This window comes from Gorilla gorilla, chromosome 1 (assembly GCF_029281585.2).
Source record: "Gorilla gorilla gorilla isolate KB3781 chromosome 1, NHGRI_mGorGor1-v2.1_pri, whole genome shotgun sequence".
NCBI classification, from domain to species: Eukaryota; Metazoa; Chordata; class Mammalia; order Primates; family Hominidae; genus Gorilla; species Gorilla gorilla.
The window spans coordinates 87562494-87583103 of NC_073224.2; the positions used below are offsets into that span (position 1 = coordinate 87562494).

At 36.6% G+C, this 20610-nt stretch overlaps 1 protein-coding gene across 5 annotated transcripts in view; it reads left to right on the forward strand.

Annotated features, from left to right (window-relative positions):
* The window catches only part of NME7 (NME/NM23 family member 7), a 233283-nt gene that overhangs the window by 169990 nt on the left and 42683 nt on the right, over positions 1–20610 (forward strand). The window contains exon 11 of one of the 5 annotated variants that reach the window (XM_055365617.2): positions 11606–11704. The exons of the other annotated variants lie outside the window; for them this stretch is intronic. Within the exon in view, the coding sequence (XP_055221592.1) occupies positions 11606–11689 (84 nt within the window). The 3' untranslated portion in view covers positions 11690–11704. Of the gene's footprint in view, positions 1–11605; positions 11705–20610 lie in introns of those variants that run through there. 5 annotated transcript variants of the gene reach the window in all.

A 20610-nucleotide genomic window follows, 5' to 3' on the forward strand; every position in this document is an offset into this window, starting at 1 on the left:
AGCAAATGTTTATTGATGATGCCATTTTTTTTTTCAGAAAAAGGATAGGAGATTTAAATTTGTTAAGTGCTGCATTTTTATGTAATATGCAAATAGCACTAAGACTGAACTGAGATATTGATTGAAAAAATACGCTGAATGATTGAAGATGTTAGATGTCTTTTTTTCTGATTTCTCCATCTGATCAATAGGAATGGACTTTAGCTTATCCATTTTCATTAATACCAGACTGGATGAGTTTATACGTGAATAACTTCTACTTCTGTCTTCACTAGATTCAGGCTGAAAAGCAAAAGTCTTTATAACACATTTCTAGTCACGTAAATAGTACAAACTTTTTCTAACTTTTCTCTTATTTGGGACACCTAGCTTTGAGGAGCAGATGGTTTTCCCAGTAAACTCTTAGATTCTATAGGTATCACATTTCAGGGTCAAGAATTACGCGTATACCCAGTATAAACTCTGTAAAGACTTTTTTTCTCTTGTTTGATGGAACTCAAAAATGGAGCAATAACAGTTATCAACAAGCAATGAATCTGAGTCCTCAGGCTTTAATGGCAACCAACAAACCCATGCTCCTTATTGCAGAGGAAGAGTGCATTGTTGATTCGCTTTATATCCTCAAATAGAAAACACATTAAGGGTAATCCTGGGAAATTATGCTTACATCAAAACTTGATTGCCAACACTGAAGTGTCTAAATAGCACTTCACCATTTTTCTGGTTGTTTTCTTAGAAACAGTTCACTTGCTTCCTTCCTGTGATAAATGCCATATTTATTTTAGTATGAGTCAACCTACACTTTTTTTATATTGCCTCTCTCCCCAGACCCCCAAATCTCCAATTTCTCACAAGTGAATTTAGGCAAACTAAAGAAGATGTCTCTGTTCCGTGAGTATTAAAATAAAACATTTTTAAATATGTTATAAAAATAACACTTTCATTGTTTTCTTCCTAATTACTAAAGTAGTCCATGTTTATTACCCCTATTCCACCTCCAAAAAAAAAAGAAGAAAAATTATGGAAAAGAGTCAAGACCTAATAGACTAAAAATTTTAAAACTATTCTTGTTTGCCTACTTCTCAGAAATAAACACTGTAAAATAAACATTTTGACCTGACCTCAAACCATTGTCTTTTTATATATATTATAAAAATAAAATTAAGATTATATAATCATTACTACTTTGTAACATCCTTTTTAAATTAAAAAATATATTGTGGTCTTCTCTAATATCATTAAATATATTTCCATAACATGGTTGTTAACAGCTGCATAGTGTTCCAGCATATGGATTAACTAACCATTCCCCTACTGTTGATTTTTTTCTAATTTTTATATAAGAGGATGTTGCAGAGACCAGACTTATACATAAATGTTTGTACACGTTTTTACCTTGGAACTAATTTCTAGAGGTAAAATTGCTAGGTCAGAGGATAAAAGATGTTCATTTATAATTTGTTTCATCTTGGCCTTTCTAAAACGACAGAAGTAGTTTAATAGAACTTTGACTTATATTATTTCATAGTTTCTTTTGAAAATTATTTTCTCTCAATAGCAAAACTTTTGTTGGCTCCTGACGTACATTAATATACAAAAGAGCTACTTAATATTTGGAACACGAATTAACCTGAGGAGTTCATAAACAGTAGGCATTACAATGAACAGCATTTATTAACTTGACTTACCAGCTTACACTGCCATAGTTCTGTTATAGTCATATCACATTTGAGACATTAGTTGTACAAACAGTACATAAAGCAACTCACATGAATTTTAATTGAGAACGAATATTTGCCAAAACAGTAATTTGTCTTTTTAAGTCTTTGTTTCATATGCAGAGAATTTTATTTGTTAAGCATACTGTACTCAGAGTCAGGCCAATCAAAAATAATATAAGAAAAGAAAAACTGGTTAACTCTTTCTATCTATATTAGTCTAAGGAGTACCAGGGCTAACAAATCTTGATAGTATGTTAATTTGTTGTATTTCAAAACTTGCTCTTTATCCTGTTGTGAAAGCTGAATTCAATAGAAAAATGATTATATTTTTAAAATAAATGAATTACATGAGCCCACAGCACTGATTTTAAAGTAGGACTTGCACTGATACAGTTTATTGAATAAAGCAAAAATTTTTACAAGTATTTTATAAGTTTAAATAGCAAATTGAAATTGTGCGAAAATAGTGATTTTGTGATTATTAAACATTCGTTGTTTAAGAGTGCCTGTAACAAAAAGTATCTGTAGTTACCTAACACTATAATAGTTAAAATACCTGTTAATATGTATAAGTTAACTCTACGTTTTTGTAAAAGTTTACAACATTGTCATTGTTGTGTTCATTTATTTATTTTAAACTTCCTTTTTTAGTAAAAATGTAAGGCCATTTATAAAATTTATGCAATATAATAAAATAAAGTGAATGAAGAAATCAGGACAGAGAGCAAATGAGGCTCTAAACAATAAAATGCATGCCATGAAATCCTGTACTTTTGTTATGGGTAGCCACATTATTTCTCAGCTTTTAGATTTCCACCCAATCAAATTATATGACTGACAGTGTCCATGATGAGCAAATTAGTTGCTCACAAAAAGCCCAACTTTTCCTGATACCTAATAGAAAATTCCCTCATGGATCTCAAATGAAGACACTATGTGATCCAGCATTCACTGTCCTCAATAACTACCAGTTTCTTAGAATATTCCTTTTAAGATGCTTATGGTATCACCTCAGTGTGTAACAATTATATGAGAAGTCAAAATGATCTGATCCCACAGCTGGTGCAATATAGGAATAGAGTTTTAAAGGAAAAGATGTGTTTGTTGTGCTCCCTTAAGCAATCTTCTATACCTGTTCTTTAAGTCAAGGTTTTGATTAATACTGAATGACAATAGGTTCAGAGTTAAACTTTCTGAAAAATAGCTGGAATGTGGTTATTGTATGTCCACATGCAAGTGCAGAGCAGTGTGCTTCACCTCTTAGCCAAGCCAGGTGTGCTCTTTGTGGAGATTCAGAATAGCATGGACATTCAGTTGAATGGATGGATACCCGTAATGAGGGAGTACCCAGGCAGGACCTGAACTCATTCCCAATAATTTGTTGCATAGACGTGATTGAACAATCAAGTTTCCAAAGCTCTGTAGTATAGATCATGATTGTACAGCTTTAGCCTGAAATTTATAAAATAAGCAGGTGTGATCAGTTGCTTGCCCCATGCCATGAAATAAAACACCCACACATTCAAACAAAGCAAAACAAAAACCATCAATAAAATACTTATAGACATTTGTCTTTGAAGCTGTTATTTTCTGATGTACTCTCCAAGATGAACTTCGTACAAAATATACCTTAAGGGCAGCCAGAGAGAAAGGTCGGGTTACCAACAAAGGGAAGCCTATCAAACTAACAGCGGATCTCTCTGCAGAAACCCTACAAGCCAGAAGAGAGTAGGGGCCAATATTCAACATTCTTAAAGAAAAGAGTTTTCAACCCAGGATTTCATATCCAGCCAAACTAAGCTTCATAAGTGAAGGAGAAATAAAATCCTTTTCAGACAAGCAAATGCTGAGAGATTTTGTCACCACCAGGCCTACCTTACAAGAGCTCCTGAAGAAAGCACTAAATATGGAAAGGAAAAACCAGTACCAGCCACTGCAAAAACATACCAAATTGTAAAGACCACTGACACTATGAAAAAGCTGCATCAACTAATGGGTAAAAACCCCAGCTAGCTAATGACAGGATCAAATTCACACATAACAATATTAACCTTAAATGTAAATGGGCTAAATGCCCCAATTAAAAGACATGGACTGGAAAATTGGATAAAGAGTCAAGACCCATCGGTGTGCTGTATTCAGGAGACCCATCTCACATGCAAAGACACACATAGGCTCAAAATAAAGGGATGGAGGAATATTTATCAAGCAAATGGAAAGAAAAAAATAAAAAAGCAGGGGTCGCAATCCTAGTCTCTGATAAAACAGACTTTAAACCAACAAAGATCAAAAAAGACAAAGAAGGGCATTACATAATGATAAAGAGATCAGTGCAGCAAGAAGAGCTAACTATCCTAAATATATATGCACCCAATACAGGAGCACCAAGATTCATAAAGCAAGTTCTAAGAGACCTACAAAGAGACTTAGACTCCCACACAATAATAGTGGGAGACTTTAACACTCTACTCTCAATATTAGATAGATCAATGAGACAGAAAATTAACAAGGATATTCAGGACTTGAACTCAGCTCTGGACCAAGCAGACCCAATAGACATCTACAGAACTCTCCACCCGAAATCATTCTTCTCAGCACCCACATCGCACTTATTCTAAAATTGACCACATAATTAGACATAAAACACTCCTCAGCAAATGCAGAAGAACGAAAATCATAACAGTCTCTCAGACCACAGTGCCATCAAATTAGAACTCAGGATTAAGAAACTCACTCAAAACTGCACAACTACATGGAAACTGAACAACCTGCTCCTGAATGACTAGTGGGTAAATAACAAAATTAAGGCAGAAATAAATAAGATAAATAAGTTCTTTGAAACCAGTGAGAACAAAGACACAGCATACCAAAATCTCTTCAACACAGCTAAAACAGTGTTTAGAGGGAAATTGATAGCACTAAATGCCCACATCAGAAAGCTGGAAAGATCTAAAATTGACACCCTAACATCACAATTAAAAAAACCAGAGAAGCAAGAGCAAACAAATTCAAAAGCTAGCAGAAGACAAGAAATAACTAAGATCAGAGCAGAACTGAAAGAGATAGAGACACGAAAAACCCTTTAAAAAATCAGTGAATCCAGGAGCTGGTTTTTGGAAAGATTAACAAAATAGACTGCTAGCCAGACTAATAAAGAAAAAAAGAAGATTCAAATAGACACAATAAAAAATGATAAAGGGGATATCACCTACTAATCCCACAGAAATACAAACTACCATCAGAGAATACTGTAAACATCTCTACTCAAATAAACTAGAAAATCTAGAGGAAATGGATAAATTCCTGGACACATACACCCTCCCAAGACTAAACCAGAAAGAAGTTGAATCCCTGAATAGACCAATAACAAGTTCTGAAATTGAGGTTTTTAAATGAATCTTAAGTATGAAATGTATTGTACATAGTCAAACCCCTCAGAGCAATAGAGCATTCAGTTCCTTAGCCTGTGTGTTCCTATGAAGCCTGTCCAAATAAGTTGCAAAATAGTGTCTAGAGCCTGCAATCCTGTCCGTGGTGCTATTTTGTTATTTGTGTGAGTCTCAGGTTTCAATTCTCAACCTAATGAAGTACCATTTAAAAGCAACAATTAGAGAAGCAGCCACATCTCTTCCCTTTTGCAGTAGAAATACTCTAATTTTATTACAATTCCCCAATGTAAATTCTGGTTGGTCTTCCTGTATTGCCTAGAGTTCATCTTTACCCATTTTGCAATTCAATCTGTTTGGTGCATTTCTACTTATATATTTTTAAAAATACGTGTATTTTATAAATACTGGTGTATAGTTTTTGAATGCTCAGAAGATTGAAAGGCCTAGAGAAGATTCAGTCCAATGCAAAAATCATATATTAAGTACTTCCTTGTGTCAGAGGTACTGAATGCTGTAAGGGATACTAAGATGAGTAAGACACAATCTCTAATTCTAATGTATTTATCAACTCTAGGAAGAGACATTCACAATTAAGTTTTTGCATGCTAAGTAAATATTAATTGAACAATTCGACACCTATTATGTACTTGGCACTGTTCTTGGCATCTGGATATAGGAGGGAATAATACAGTTCTGATCTGTGCTCTTACAGAGGGACAGACAACATAAAATTTTAGTTACAATATAAATCACTGTGCTAAAATACCCTTTGTAGCACAGAGGTTTATTAACTCTAGCTATGGATTGAGAAATGCTTCATGGAAGTGACAATTTTTCTAGAGTCTTAGAGTTTCATTGACCAGAAAAGAAGAGGAAAAACAAGCTAAGGGAAAGCACAGCATAAACACATAATGGCAAGATGTGAAAGTATTAATAAGCTTCACCCCATTCTGTTTGACAGGGATTTTGAGTATCACAGAGAAAATACACAGGACTCAATGGAAGTTTTGCAAAGAGGTTTACTGTTATGACAAATATGTATGTTCTCTTTTTTATCCTGGGTCAAATTTCATCTGCCTTTTTCACTTCTAAATATTTTCTAAAGCATAAATCATGTAGAAGTGTATGAAGGAATGATGAGGCTGAAAGAGTAGCTCAAGCAAGATGAAAAAGTTCCTTGAATTGTCGTGTCTTATTTTGGACTTATTAATTGTTGGACTTATAAACAGTGGAGGCCCATCAGAGGTGTTTGAGTCAGGAAGAAATTGTATCATGCTGACTCTCAATTGCATTTTGCTGAACTAAAGTAGTAGCTTTAGTTCAGAATGGAAAGAAGTTCACAGAACCAAGAGGATCCTGTGAAACGTTGCATGGGTACCCTAGAGTTCCCTCTTTTGTGCTCCCCTTATAGCACTCTGCGTATAACTCTAGTAGAGCTCTTGTTACACTGTGAGTGCTTTTAGAGTGTTGTGTTGAAGTCAGCTTGCACCAGCTTGCAAGATCTAGTTGTTAGTATCACTTTCCAATTCTATGCTCTGCCTTGGTAGGAATATTTACACCATGAAGATGAGCAAACAATACAAATCCGTTTTTTATTGTTGTTTTTTGAAAACTGTTAAACAGTTACTAGCACATCACCGACTGTTTATTAACATGTCTGACTTCTTATAAGACTGTGACCATTTAGAATAAAAATACCATCTTATTTTTATTTCCTTATTTCTAGCCCAGTACCTCACAAATTATAGGTATCAATAAATATTTATTGAATACATAGAGGGACAGATTAACAAATGAGATCAACAAATTAGGTAATGACCAATTGATTTTGGGAATGGATGAAATGGTTGGAAATAGCCCTATATTATGTAGCCTGAACATTTGGTAATAGTGATACAACTAGAAACTGAAGAAGAAAAAGTGAGTTGAGAGGGAGAGGGAGAGGGAGGGATCATAGGGGAAGATAATTGTTTTGATTTGGGACATGTTGTGTTTGAGGTACTATCAAAAGACCAGGATTAGAGATGCCCAGCATTCACTCCAGTTACTATCAAATGACAGTTTTGAAATTACTTTTCCTGTGACTTTCTAAAATACTTAACTATACAGACTAGTTGAAGTTCAAAGTTATTTATTTTTTTAAAAGATTGCTTCATTTCAATAGTATAAGAGAAAATTGCATTTTTATAATACATTCTGAACACTACGTTTGCAGGGAAAAGCAGAGATCAGATAGCCTAGAAGAGAATGACTAAGGAAATGGAATGTTTTTTTTTTTTAAAAAAAACAATGTAAGTGTGTTTCAAGATCGTAGTCACAGTTTACAATTCTATTAGGAAGAGAAAAATGAATTTTGGGGGAGGATAAAGTTAAAGTTACCTTTTAGAATATAACTCCTAATAAAAAGTTTTTCTTTTCAAAAAAGCTGTTATAATGAGACCATGAGAAAAAAATCTTTTTACAATAAAGTATTAGGGAAGTAAAAACAATATACTTTCAGAAGGCAATAACCACATTATCTAAGAAATGGCATATTCTGATTTAGTAAATGTTCTCATTAATAGGATAATACAGTATAATCTGTACACATAGGGCTTTTCTTTTTTTTTTTCTTTTTTTTTTTCTTTTTTTCTGAGATGGAGTCTCGCTCTGTCGCCTAGGCTGGAGCACAGTGGCGTGATCTCGGCTCACTGCAAGTTCTACCTCCCGGGTTCACGCCATTCTCCTGCCTCAGCCTCCCGAGTAGCTGGGACTACAGGCGCCTGCCACCATGCCCGGCTAATTTTTTTGTATTTTCAGTAGAGATGGGGTTTCACCATGTTAGCCAGGATGGTCTCAATCTCCTCACCTCGTGATCCGCCCGCCTCAGCCTCCCAAAGTGCTGGGATTACAGGCGTGAGCCACTGTGCCCGGCCAGGGCTTTTCTTAAGAAATATATAACCAAGAAAATATACTTGACTTGCAACTATAGTGAACAGAGTTTATTCTTTTCTTTATAAATGGGAGTCTTGCCTCAAGATCATATATAAAGATGTGAGTTATTGCTTATAGAGGTGTATATATTTAAAATATATAATAGTAATAGACAAGTCTAACATAAGATGAAAGATTATTTATTATATGTGATCTCTCATGTGTAGAGTGAATTGGTCTTTTCTATGCTATGGATATTCACCAGAAGATTAAGTAGTTTGGGGAATAGTCTTAATATCTCAACTGGAAAAGTCATTTATGAGCATGTACTTATAAACTTAATGCTATTCTAGTGGATTAGTCCAGTTCCACATATTTGTCACATGGCATTTTATATCTGTGATGAAACAGTAATATTATCCTCAATCAAAGTCACAGAGCAAGTTACTTTCAGAGCTATGGATTAGAGCTTAGAGTTCTCATTTCCATTCTCAGACAGGTGTGTCCTAGTTTGAGAAAATGTGATATACAAAACCACCACCTCACAAAATAGATAAATGGTGGTTACTTAGATTTCAAAAGGATGTTCTTCGGGGTTCCTTAAAATAGGCACTTCTGAAGGATCTAATATAGCCTAAGGAGCCCAGACTATTGGTAACCAAGAGGCCTAGTTTCTCTACCCTATCATTAACAAAGTTAATGGGGTATATAAATTTGAGCATGTTAGTCATTCCATTCATCCATTCACTTATCCACTAAATCATTAATATTTTATTCAATGAATCTTTCATGAGGATTCTGTGTGTTGGATATAAAAAGGTTGTAGTCCTTGTTTTTAAGGAGTTAAGACAGAAGGGTAAACAAACAGTACATTTTTAATGGTAGAGGTAATGCAGCCTGTTAGCAGACCACTAAAACCTCAACAAGATGCGAAGGTGAACTGTGATAGTAGGAGTAGACTTGGAAAGTAAGGAAAGAATGCTATGCTAAAGAAATAGAATCTGTGTGACTTGGTAACAAATTAGATGGGGGGCCCAAAAGGGAGAGAGAGGAGTCTTAGGATGACTCCCAAGCTGTTGGCCTAGGTAACTTGGTGTAAGAGTGGTGCCATTTATGAAGAGAGGGAATTTAGGAAGAGGGGGAGTTTTGGGAGGAAGACAATGAGGTTAGTTTTGTGCAAGCTGAGTATAAGAGCCCTGTGGGGGCCAGGCACATTATAGCTCATGCCTGTAATCCCAGCACTTTGGGAGGCCAAGGCAGGAGATCTCTGAGGCCCGGACTTCAAGACTAGCCTGGTTAATACAGCAAGACTTTATCTCTACAGAGAAGTTTTTTTTTTTTTTTTTAAATTAGCTAGTTGTGGTGGCATGCACCTGTAGTCCGAGCTACTCTGGAAGCTGAGGCAGGAAGGTCACTTGAGCCCAGGAGTTCAAGGCTGCAGTGAGCATTAGGCAGTTGTATAGTCCAGCCTGCAACTCAGAAAAGAGAACTGGGCAGTAGTTAAAGAGTCGTCTAAAGATATATGACAGCAGTGAATGAAATTGCCCAGGGAGAGCCAGAAGATAAGAGGAGAATCTGGAGTGGACCCTAGGCAGTAGGAAGGCGGAAATAAAGGAGCCTGAGAGGAACAGTCAGGAGGAGATCCTGGACTGTGGTATCATGTGGGCTGAGTAAATGGAGGGCTTCAGGAATAATGGAATGGTCCAGAGTAATAAATGCTGAAGACAAGTCACAAATTGAGAGAATCTATGGGCAATTAGGAGAATATCAGTGTCCTTTGCCAAAGCGGTTTAGATAGTGTTGTGAGGCAAAAGGCTGAAGAGTAAATGAAAGTGGAGGTTATTAAGACTTCTAAAAAGGAGGGGAAGAGGTAGGACAGTAATTAAAATTGTCTATTTGTTAAGTGATGGGAGAGACATGAGCATTTTGATAGGATGCATAAAATAAACTATTGAAAAGAGAAAGGTTGAAAACACAGGCGAAAGGTAATTATACTGAAGGAAGTTTCCTGACCTAGAGTTGCAAAGAGATGGGAGGGTTAATTATCAAAAGAAGAAGAAATGGCACTTTCCTTGGCACTGAATGGAAAGGGTGAAGGGAAGGATAATGTGTGTGTATATATATGTGTGTGTGTGTGTGTGTGTGTGTGTGTGTGTGTGTGTAGGAATTTGAGGGAGCTGAATCTCTTGATATCAGTCTTAATTTTTTTTTCTGTGAAGCAGGAAACAAAATTGCTGAGAGAAAACATGTAGTTGAGGATAGAGCCTTGAGGATAATGACGAACATTGGCAATGCCAGCTGTGGAGGATAAGTGGGCAACAGACATGATAAGTTATAGATAGGTAGGTAGGTAGATGATAGATAGATAGATAGATAGATAGATAGATAGATAGATAGATAGATAGATAGATAGGATTATAGCCTAGGATGGCAGCATGAAAAACATGGTTAGATTGACTGCCCTCAAGCTTATGTTCAAGGTTTCCATTAGCATGAGAGAGGTTAATACTGCGGATATTATTAGTCTTGGCTCAGCCCTTAACGTAGAATGTTGCTCAGAAGTTAAACCTCGGTTCTGGGAGAGAGCTACTATTCTCTAGGTCTCTACTGTCCAATATGATGGCCATTAGCCACATATAGCTCTCCAGCACCTGAAACATGGCTGGTTCTAACTGAGATGTATTATACACAAAATACACACCCAGGACTTGAAAATTTAGCATAAATTAAGCATGTAAAAAAGCTCACTAATAATTTTTATTAATTACCTACTGAAATAGTATTTTGAATATATAGGGTTAAATAAATTATTTTGTTAAAATTAATTTCACTTCTTATTAATGTGGCCACTAGACAATTTTAAATTACATAGGTGGCTCACATTACATTTCTTTTGGACAACATTGCTATTGGTAATTATAGGAGAAGATTAGATGGTTTCAAAAAATGCTCACCTTGGTCTGGAATCTTAGCTGCTTACTGCAACTTTAAAGGGAATCATAGAAGACATGCGGCAGTTTAGGAAATTAACCTTTAAAGAGAGTTTGCCCCAAGTGGTTGGATCTTTGGATATACTCTTTCTTCAGTGCTGGATAGGAGGTCTGAGACTGTCCGTAGAACCAAGTTACCCATATCTGTAAAAGGCAGAAACTGTCTGCCTCGTCAGCAGTTGTGCTGACAAGGGGATTTGTGGGATTCCTGTGAAATAGTACATGCTTTTAAAAACACAAGTACTATATAAGTGCCTCATTGTTAGCTATGAGTTTATTTATAATATTATGAAGACAATGATTATATCTACTAAATGCCTCAAGTTTGGCCAGACACCATTAGACATTTTATGGGCATTATCTTAATTAATTCAGCCAGATAACGCTGAAGCTAGGCCTTTAAAGGCACCAAAATCTTTCTACTAACTGCTGAGACTAATGTTGCTACTCTAGGACAAATAAACCTAAATTTTATAAAATCTCTGTGTTATTTTATAAATTGGATATACCTGTACTAAGATCAGTTTGTTAGACCCACTGTTTCTTTCTTTGACTGACATGCCTTTTTTTTCTTTCCAACTTTTATTTTAAGTTCAGGGGTAAATGTTCGTGTTACATGGGTAAATGTGTTCCATGGTGGTTTGCTGCACAGATCATCCCACCACCCAGGTATTAAATCCAGCATCCACTAGCTATTCTTCCTGATCTTCTCCCTCCTCCCACCCCTGGTCCTCTGACAGGCCCCAGTGTGTGTTGCTTCCCTCCTCCCCTCCATGTGTCCATGTGTTTTCATCATTTAGCTCTCACTTATAAATGAGAACATGTGGGTATTTGGTTTTCTGTTCCTGCGTTAGTTTGCTAAGGATAATGGCCTCCAGCTCCATCCATGTTTCTGCAATGGACATGATCTTGTTCCTTTTTATGGCTGCATAGTATTCCATGGTGTATATGTACATTTTCTTTATCCAGTCTGTAATTGATGGGCATTTAGGTTGATTCCATGTCTTTGCTATTGTGAATAGTGTTGCAATGAACATACAGGTGCATATGTCTTTATAATAGAACAGTTTATATTCCTTTGAGTATATACCCAGTAATGGGATTGCTGGGTCAAACAGTATTTCTGCCTCTAGGTCTTTGAGGAATCACCACACTGTCTTCCACAATGGTTGAACTAATTTACATTCCCACCAACAGTGTAAAAGCATTCCTATTTCTCTGCAACCTCACCAGCATCTGTTGTTTTTTGACTTTTTAATAATAGCCATTCTGACTGGTGTGAGATGGTATCACATTGTGGTTTTGATTTGCATTTCTCTAATGATCAGTGATGCTGAGCTTTATTTCATATGTTTTTTGGCCACATGTATTAGATCCATTATTTCTGATGGTACTTTTATAACTTCACTGCTATACAAGCGGTTTTAGGCCAGGTGTGGTGGCTCACACCTGTAATCCCAGCACTTTGGGAGGCCGAGGTGGGCAGATTATCTGAAATCAGGAGTTTGAGACCAGTTTGGCCAACATGGTGAAACCCCATCTCTACTAAAAATACAAAAATTAGCTGGGTGTGGTGGCACATGCCTGTAATCCCAGCTACTCAGGAGACTGAAGCAGGAGAATTGTTTCAACCCACGAGGTGGAAGTTGCAGTGAGCTGAGATTGTGCCACTGCACTCCAGCCTGGGTGACAGAGCAAGACTCTGTCTCAAAAAAAAAAAAAAAAGAAGAAGAGGTTTCAGCTAGAAGTCTAACTGATTATAGGTGACTTTGGAGGGAGCAATTTCAATAGAGCGGTAAAGCTGAAAACCAGATAGCAAAAAGGTACTTACTAAGTGGGAACAGGGAAAACAGCTTTCTGTAGAGATGAGGAAGAAAGATGGAGCCTCAGAATATCACTGAGAGTTCAGCTCAAGAAACAGAAACCAGCTTAGGGATGTTTTTTAAAGGAGTTCGATTCAAGGAAGTAGCTATTTACGAACTTAAGTTTCTTAAGTGTTGCAGGGCCTTAAGTCAGGAGTTGCCACTGGAGCTATTGATTTCAAGAGTACCTTCCCATACCTAGAATCCTGAAGTTGCTGCTGCCTCCACTGCTACTACCATGGCAGTGACTTAGGCATTGAGTCTGCCACAACTCAAACACTCGTGTCTCCTACCTTGTCTGCCTGTAGCAACATTAGCAAGAAGGTAGCTTCTGCTTTGTCCTGTCTTCCAAATCTCATTTAGGACTTCCACATCGCAAGAACTCTAGCCAAAAATGTGTCTGGGGAATGTAGTTTTTAGATTTCTAATTTCCATCTAGAAGGAGGATAGAATAAAGAGTTGAGAGAGTCACTCTGTAGAATCGATCACATCTGATTTCTGTTGCTTATTGTAAGCCATTTGTACGGCAATTATTAAGAAAGAGGAGAGGCCGGGCACGGTGGCTCACGCCTGTAATCCCAGCACTTTGGGAGGCCAAGGCGGGCAGATCACGAGGTTAGGAGATCAAGACCATCCTGGCTAACACGGTGAAACCTCATCTCTACTAAAAATACAAAAAAAAATTACCGGGGTGTGGTGGCGGGCACCTGTAGTCCCAGCTGCTCAGGAGGCTGAGGCAGGAGAATGGTGTGAACCAGGGAGGCGGAGCTTGCAGTGAGCCACAATCACGCCACTGCACTCCAGCCTGGGCGACAGAGCTAGACTCTGTCTCAAAAAAAAAAAAGAGAATTGCTGAGCCAAGGGAAATACTGTGTGTTTTCATGCTTGAGGTAGGAAAGAGCTTGGTGCCTTTGAAAAGTTGGAAGGGGTTGATGTGACTAGTTTGAAAAGTTGGAAGGGGTTGATGTGACTAGTTCATTTCAGGTGGGGTTGGAAAGGTAAGCAGGAGCCAGAGCATGCAGGACTATAGGTTATGCTGAGAAGTTTTTCTTTAAGAGATAGGGTCTTGCTGTGTTGGCCACGAGGATCTTGAACACCTGGCCTCAAATGATCCTTCCACCTTAGCCTCCCAAAGTGCTGGGGTTATAGGGATGAGCCACCACACCCAGCCCAAGAATTTTGCATTTTCTCTTAATGAAAGCATCAGAGATTCTGCGGCAGGAAAGTGGTATGATTCAACTTATGTTTTTTTAAAGCTTATTCTAACTGCTTTTTGGACAATATGTTTACTAGGAGTAGAGGTATCTAGGAAACCAGATAGACCAGCAAGTATAAAATCTAAAAGCCCAATATTCTAGGCAGGAGAATATGGTGCTAGAGTGGATATAGAAGCCGACTGATACAGGATATATATTAGTAGTTGTATTGACAGGATTTGCCAAGAATTGGATGTTAGAAGTGCCAAGAGTGGGTCCCAGCTATTTCATTATTTTATTCCTTTGGGGAAGTTTCTGAGCATTGAATTGTAGGATTCTTTAAAATAGTAAAGCAAGACTGGATAGTAATTATGTTATAGGGATGGAGTAAAATGTGGAATGATTCTTTTGCGGGGAGATATTAAGAAAGCCTGTCTTGCTTTCAGGTCCATGGTGTTAAAAAAAAAAAAGAATGCCTCTTAAATTTTTTAGTAGTAATGTGAGTATACATTAAAGGTTAAATGTCTTAAAATGTATTTAGAAAAAAAGAAATAGGAAAATATTTACCAAAAAACCCAATCCTCTATGCTAATGTTTATGTTCTTAAATTTTACTTGTATATGTGAATCTCTGTAGTTTTTGCTAAAATACTAAGTAATTTATATAAAAGTGAGTTAAGAGATTTTTCTGACTCTTCTTTTTTAGTTGAGCTCATCCTTCTGAAGAATGCCCAATTCTTTTAAAAAAGGAGAACCAAGAGATCATAATTTTTACTTTTAAAAGTAACACCTGTGTCAAATAAGACTTCATTTTTCACTTCAGCCAGTTCCTATTGTTGGCTGAAACAGCAAACAGATCAGTAAGAGGCAATAGTTAGATGCCATGTGGTCTATTGAAACCTAATGAAAAAGACAGGATTGAATTATCTAAATATTTCACCTGAAATAACATTTAATTGTGACCCTCTTCAGGTTCTATAAATTTACATTACAGCTATTTTTTATCTGATGAAAAGTGAGATGTGAAGCCTGTCAGAGTCCACAAGCCTGATGTTTTAGTGATTCTTCATATACAAACAATTTATGTATTTTCCAGTGCCAATAAGTGTATTTACCGTGAACCTGCAGGTGGTTCATTCAATGAGATTAGTATTATATAAATAAGTAGTTGAGTTTAATTTTGCAATTACTTTTTCTAAAGCCTATGCATAGGTTCTAGAAGGATCCTTAGACTTAGCAGAAAGTAGCTTCTGGGTCTCTACCTGGCTTCCTTTTCTACTTCCAATTCCTTCCCCATCTTTCATTATCTCGTTTTAGTTTGAATTCATCTGACATTGCTTATCTCCAAGGAATATAAAACTGCATAACTGTATTAGTACAAAGTTGCATACTACTGGGAAAAGCTGTTTGATGGGTCAGTTTTGGTAAGATATTTTTGAAGTGCCGGAGGAGTCAAGAGAACACTTAGCATGTGCTGTTTAGTATTGCAAGACTTGTTGCAGAAGAATACTAGTAATGGATAGAAATGAAAATATTTGCTGTTTTAGTTATGGTGGTCCCCTCACTGGCATTTGATATTAAGTTTTATTACCCTCATTGCCTGTGAAAGGAGGACAATTATTGTAACATTGTTTCACAGCTGTTTTAGGGTTACTAGGACTTGAGCTATACTAGCTCCTCTTTTAATGTTTATCCACATATGTATATCACTGCTAACATAGTTATCCTGTAGTCTAGAGAATATTTTTTTCCTTGTACTTAGATTTTCCTGGAATTAGACTAGTGACCTCATGATAAGCCACCATATGCTACTCATTACAGTCATGTACTGCATAACAATATTTCCATCAACACCTGACTGCATATAGGATGCTGATCCCATAAGATTATAATGGAGCTGAAAAATTCCTGTTGTGAGATAGTCACACAATGCATTACTCACGTGTTTGTGGTGATGTTGGCATAAATAAACCTACTGTGCTGCCACTTGTATTAAAGTATACTACATACAGTTATGTATAGTACATAATACTTGATAATGATAATAAATGACTATGTTACTGGTTTACATATTTACTCTACTTTTTATCGTTGTTTTAGAGTATACTTTTTCTACTTATTAGAAAAAAAGTTAACTGTAAAAGAGCCTGAGGCAGGTCCTTCAGGAGGTATTCCAGAACAAGGCATTTTATCAGAGGAGATGACAGCTCTATGTGTGTTATTGTCCCTAAAGACCTTCCAGTGGGACAAGATATGGAGGTGGAAGACAGTGATTTTGATGATTCAGACCCTGCGTAAGCCTAGGCTAATGCATGTGTTTGTGTCTTCCTTTTTAACAGAAAGGTTTCAAAAGAAAAAAAACTTAAAAAATAGAAAAAGCTTATAGAATAATGATGTAAAGAAAGAAAAGATTTTTGTACAGCTGTACAATGTGTTTGTGTTTTAAGCTGTGTTATTACAAAAGAGTCAAAAAAAGTTAAAAAATACTTAGAAGTTTATAAAGTGAAATAGTTACAGTAAGCTAAGGTTAATTTACTATTGAAGAAATAAAAATATTTTTATAAATTTAGTGTAGCCCAGGTGTACAGTGTTTTATAAAGTCTGCAGTAGTGTACAGTAAAGTCCTAGGCCCTCACACTCACTCACCACTCACTCACTGACTCACCTAGAGCAACTGCCAGTCCTACAAGCTCCATTCATGGTAAGTGCCCTCTATAGGTCTACATCATTTTTTACCATATTTTTACTGTACCTTTTCTGTTTAGATATGTGCAGATACACAAATATTTATCATTGTGTTACAGTTGCCTACAATATTCAGTATAGCAACATGCTATACAAGTTTATAGCCTAGTAGCAAATTATATAGCCTAGATGTGTAGTAGGCTATATCATCTAGGTTTGTGTAAGTACACTCTATGATGTTCACACAATGAGGAAATCACCTAATGATGCATTTCTTAGACTATATCTCTGTTGTTAAGCAATGCATGACTGTATCTGAATATATTCTATAGTTGATCTTTTTCTGTAATTAGTAAATTTCATAAATCTTTTTCTAGTTTAATTTGTTTCTTAAATAGAAGGGCATTTTCAATTCTTACATATCTCTTCTGTGTTGTGGAGAACTGAAACTGAGTGGCTTTATTATGGAAGTAAGTTATTCTTTGTCCAGACATATTTTATCAATCTGATAGACCTATTCAATAAACAGTGACGTTCTTTACAATAACACAGCCATAAAATAATTAAATAAATATTCCCTTTATTTTCAGTATTTTGCCAATCACTATTCTATATTTGGTGCATTTTTTGATATCTTAGATTTAGAAGTCATTCTATAAGTCAGAATTCTTCCTCCCACAGCAGGATTACCTGAGCAGAATTTTTAGTACTTATGATAAGCTGTAACATAGCCAAGAATTTGACTTGATGGGACTCAGCAGGCAAGGTTTTAGGGGAGGATGAATATGCCTGGAATTTTGTGGAATTTGAAAGACTGCTGACCCTCCAAGTACAAATAAGTATCGCTCTTTAATGAGTCTGATTTTCTCAGCATAACCTGTTATTTATAAATACTGCAATAACTTTTTAAGAATTATTTATGGTATTAGATGAAATTATATGTTGGTACTTTGTGTTGCTTTTATGATCTCATAATTGCTTCTGCTCCTTGAAGGGAGGGGAACTATGCGTGATAGTATGGTCTTCACCAGAGTTTAAGCAGCAAAAGGAATGTAAATCTGTTAGAAAAAATTAGGGGCAATCCATCAGGAAATGGAGGGGGGAAGTGCTGTTATTATTTCACTCTCACTTTTAGTATTTTTTAATATTTTTGTATTTTTTAGTATTTCAATATTTTTTACTTTATAAACATATGTGATATTTTATACTAATCAAAACTAAAATTAATTTATCAATACCTTTTTTTAAAGAGGATCTAACATGAAAGCCTAGATTTTAAGAGCAGGTATGAAGAAAATACCTATTGTTTTATATCTTTAAGTTTCATTGTTATCATTTACCTAAATAAAACATTTTATATCAGTAAAAATACTTCATGTTTTCTGAGGTTTATTAATGGATAATAATAGGTCATAATTAGCTTATGATCTAATCTAAACTTATACCTTTATTCTAAAACTATGACGATTACAACTCTTAAGAGATGTTATATATTTATTTAAAGATAATATAATATTTGGTTAGATTATCTTTGATATTTGTCAAAACATACCTTTCTGTCTCTTTAAAAATTGTCTTAATCTCCTTAAGACAGATTCTATTTTATCCTTGTCTTACAAATAAGAACATTAAAGCAGGCACAGAGAGGTTAAATAATGTGGTGTGGTCACACAACTGTTAAGTGGCAGAGGCAAAATTCAAATCCAGAGAGCCTTTTTCCACAGCCCCCACTCTTATTTGCTACTCCATCCTGACACTCTGAATAGAAGTACTGTCATTTTATGTCAGTCAACAAATATTTACCAAACATTTACTGTGTGTTCATTAGTAAGATACAGAATATAAGGGAAGTTTTATATTGTGTTCAGGGATTGAAATCTAATGGGATCTTACTAAAATAGGCTCACAAAACAACTATATAAATTGCAAGTCAAGAAGGCCTATATTGGAAGTGTAAACTACTGTAGGAACATTGAAGAAGCAAGGATTACTCTGATTGGGAAGGCTTAATTTGCTTTTATAGAGGAAACAGTGTTTTCACTGGGATGTGTAAGCTTTCAAGGCAGGTGTGAGTGAGGTAGATTTAGGCAAGAGTGGGGAGGACCTTGAATGCCACACTGAGGAGTTTAGACATTTGGCCATAGGCAATTATGAGCCTTCAAAGATTTTTTTGAGCAAGTAAATAACGTGATCATATTGGCATTTAGGTACAAAATTATAGCAGCATGAAAAATGAATTAAAGATGGTTTGTTGTGTTGGAGAAATAGAGAATGTCAGTAAGATGAAGTGTGATGAAGATGGCAGAAGACCATATGTGCCCATCATCCCCTTGCTTACCAAGTCCTTACAGGAATTTACAGGAGATACTGTTTCACTGTGTGTTGTTTTAAAGAGTAAATCTCCAGTGATGCTGGAAAACAAGGAAGAGTACACACATACACACACACATACACACACACACGTATGTTTTTGTTTTTGTGGGTTTGTTTTTTTTTTTGTTTTTTTTTTTTAGTTTTGTTACAGGCCATAAACTTCGAAAGACTCAAAGCAGATAGGATTGTATCGTTGAGGAAAACCAACACTCTAAAATGTGCAGGAGAGAACTGCTCCAGAAGGGGTAGGGGTACTGGGTGGGCTGCACATCAGACATATGGATGCAAGGCTGAGGAAGGGCATGGGGCCTTAAGCAGGGTGGTTAGTTGGAGGGCTGCATGAAGAGCAGCAGAGTAAATCAGCGCCTTCACATTTGCTTGCTTACATTGAGCAGAAGGCAGTTGATACTTTTAGCCACAGCCTAAGGCACTGAATGTGGGGCTTGAGCTAAAGAGGCAGAGCAATGGGAAGGCAGCTAATAACACTCAGGAAAAATGGTAGCACCCCCTTCTGAAAGGAAGGCAACCAGAATACCTCATCTAGCAGCATGTCCCTGGCATCAATGACAAGCAAATAGAGAACTCATAAAAAAAAGAAAAAAAAACAAAACAGCCAGGAATTACCAACCATTTTTGTTGTTGTTGTTGTTTTTGAGATGGAATCTTGCTCTTTCACCCAGGCTGGAGTGCAGTGGCACAATCTCGGCTCACTGCAACCTCTGCACCGCTGGGTTCAAGCCATTCTTCTGCCTCAGCCCCCCAAGTAGCTGAGACTACAGGTGCGTGCCACCATGCCCTGCTAATTTTTGTATTTTTAGTAGAAACAGCGTTTCACCATGTTGATCAGGCTGGTATCTAACTCCTGACCTCAGGTGATCCACCTGCCTCGGCCTCCCAAAGTGCTGGGATTACAGGCATGAGCCACCGTGCTAGGCCAACACACATGAACCTCTTCAGATTTCAAGTGCTGTGCATGTAGCAGACACTTATATGAAAGTAATCTTTTAATGAATGTAGTGCAAGTTAAATAAAATTTTCTTTTTTTGAGACAGGGTCCTACTCTGTCTGACAACCCAGGCTGGAGCGCAGTGGTGTCATCTTGGCTCACTGTAGCCTCGACCTCACAGGCTCAAGCCATCCTCCCACACAGCCTCCCAAGTAGCTGGGACTACAGGCATGCACCACTACACCCGGCTAATTTTTGTATTTTTTGTAGCAACGGGGTCTCTCTGTGTTGCCGAGGCTGCTCTCAAACTCCTCCCAAAGTGCTGATTATAGTAGGCATGAGCCTGGCCATCAAACGAAATTTGATAGAGAATAGGTTCTAATAAAACAGTTTACTGAAACTGAGTAATTTAAAAGTGTTTTTTTCTGTGACCGGAAATAAGAAAAAGAACATTAGTACTCACTTTTCACAATTTCATAAATTACATCTTATGTCACAAAATGACAGCTTCCCACTATATAAGCAGAGTAAGGCTT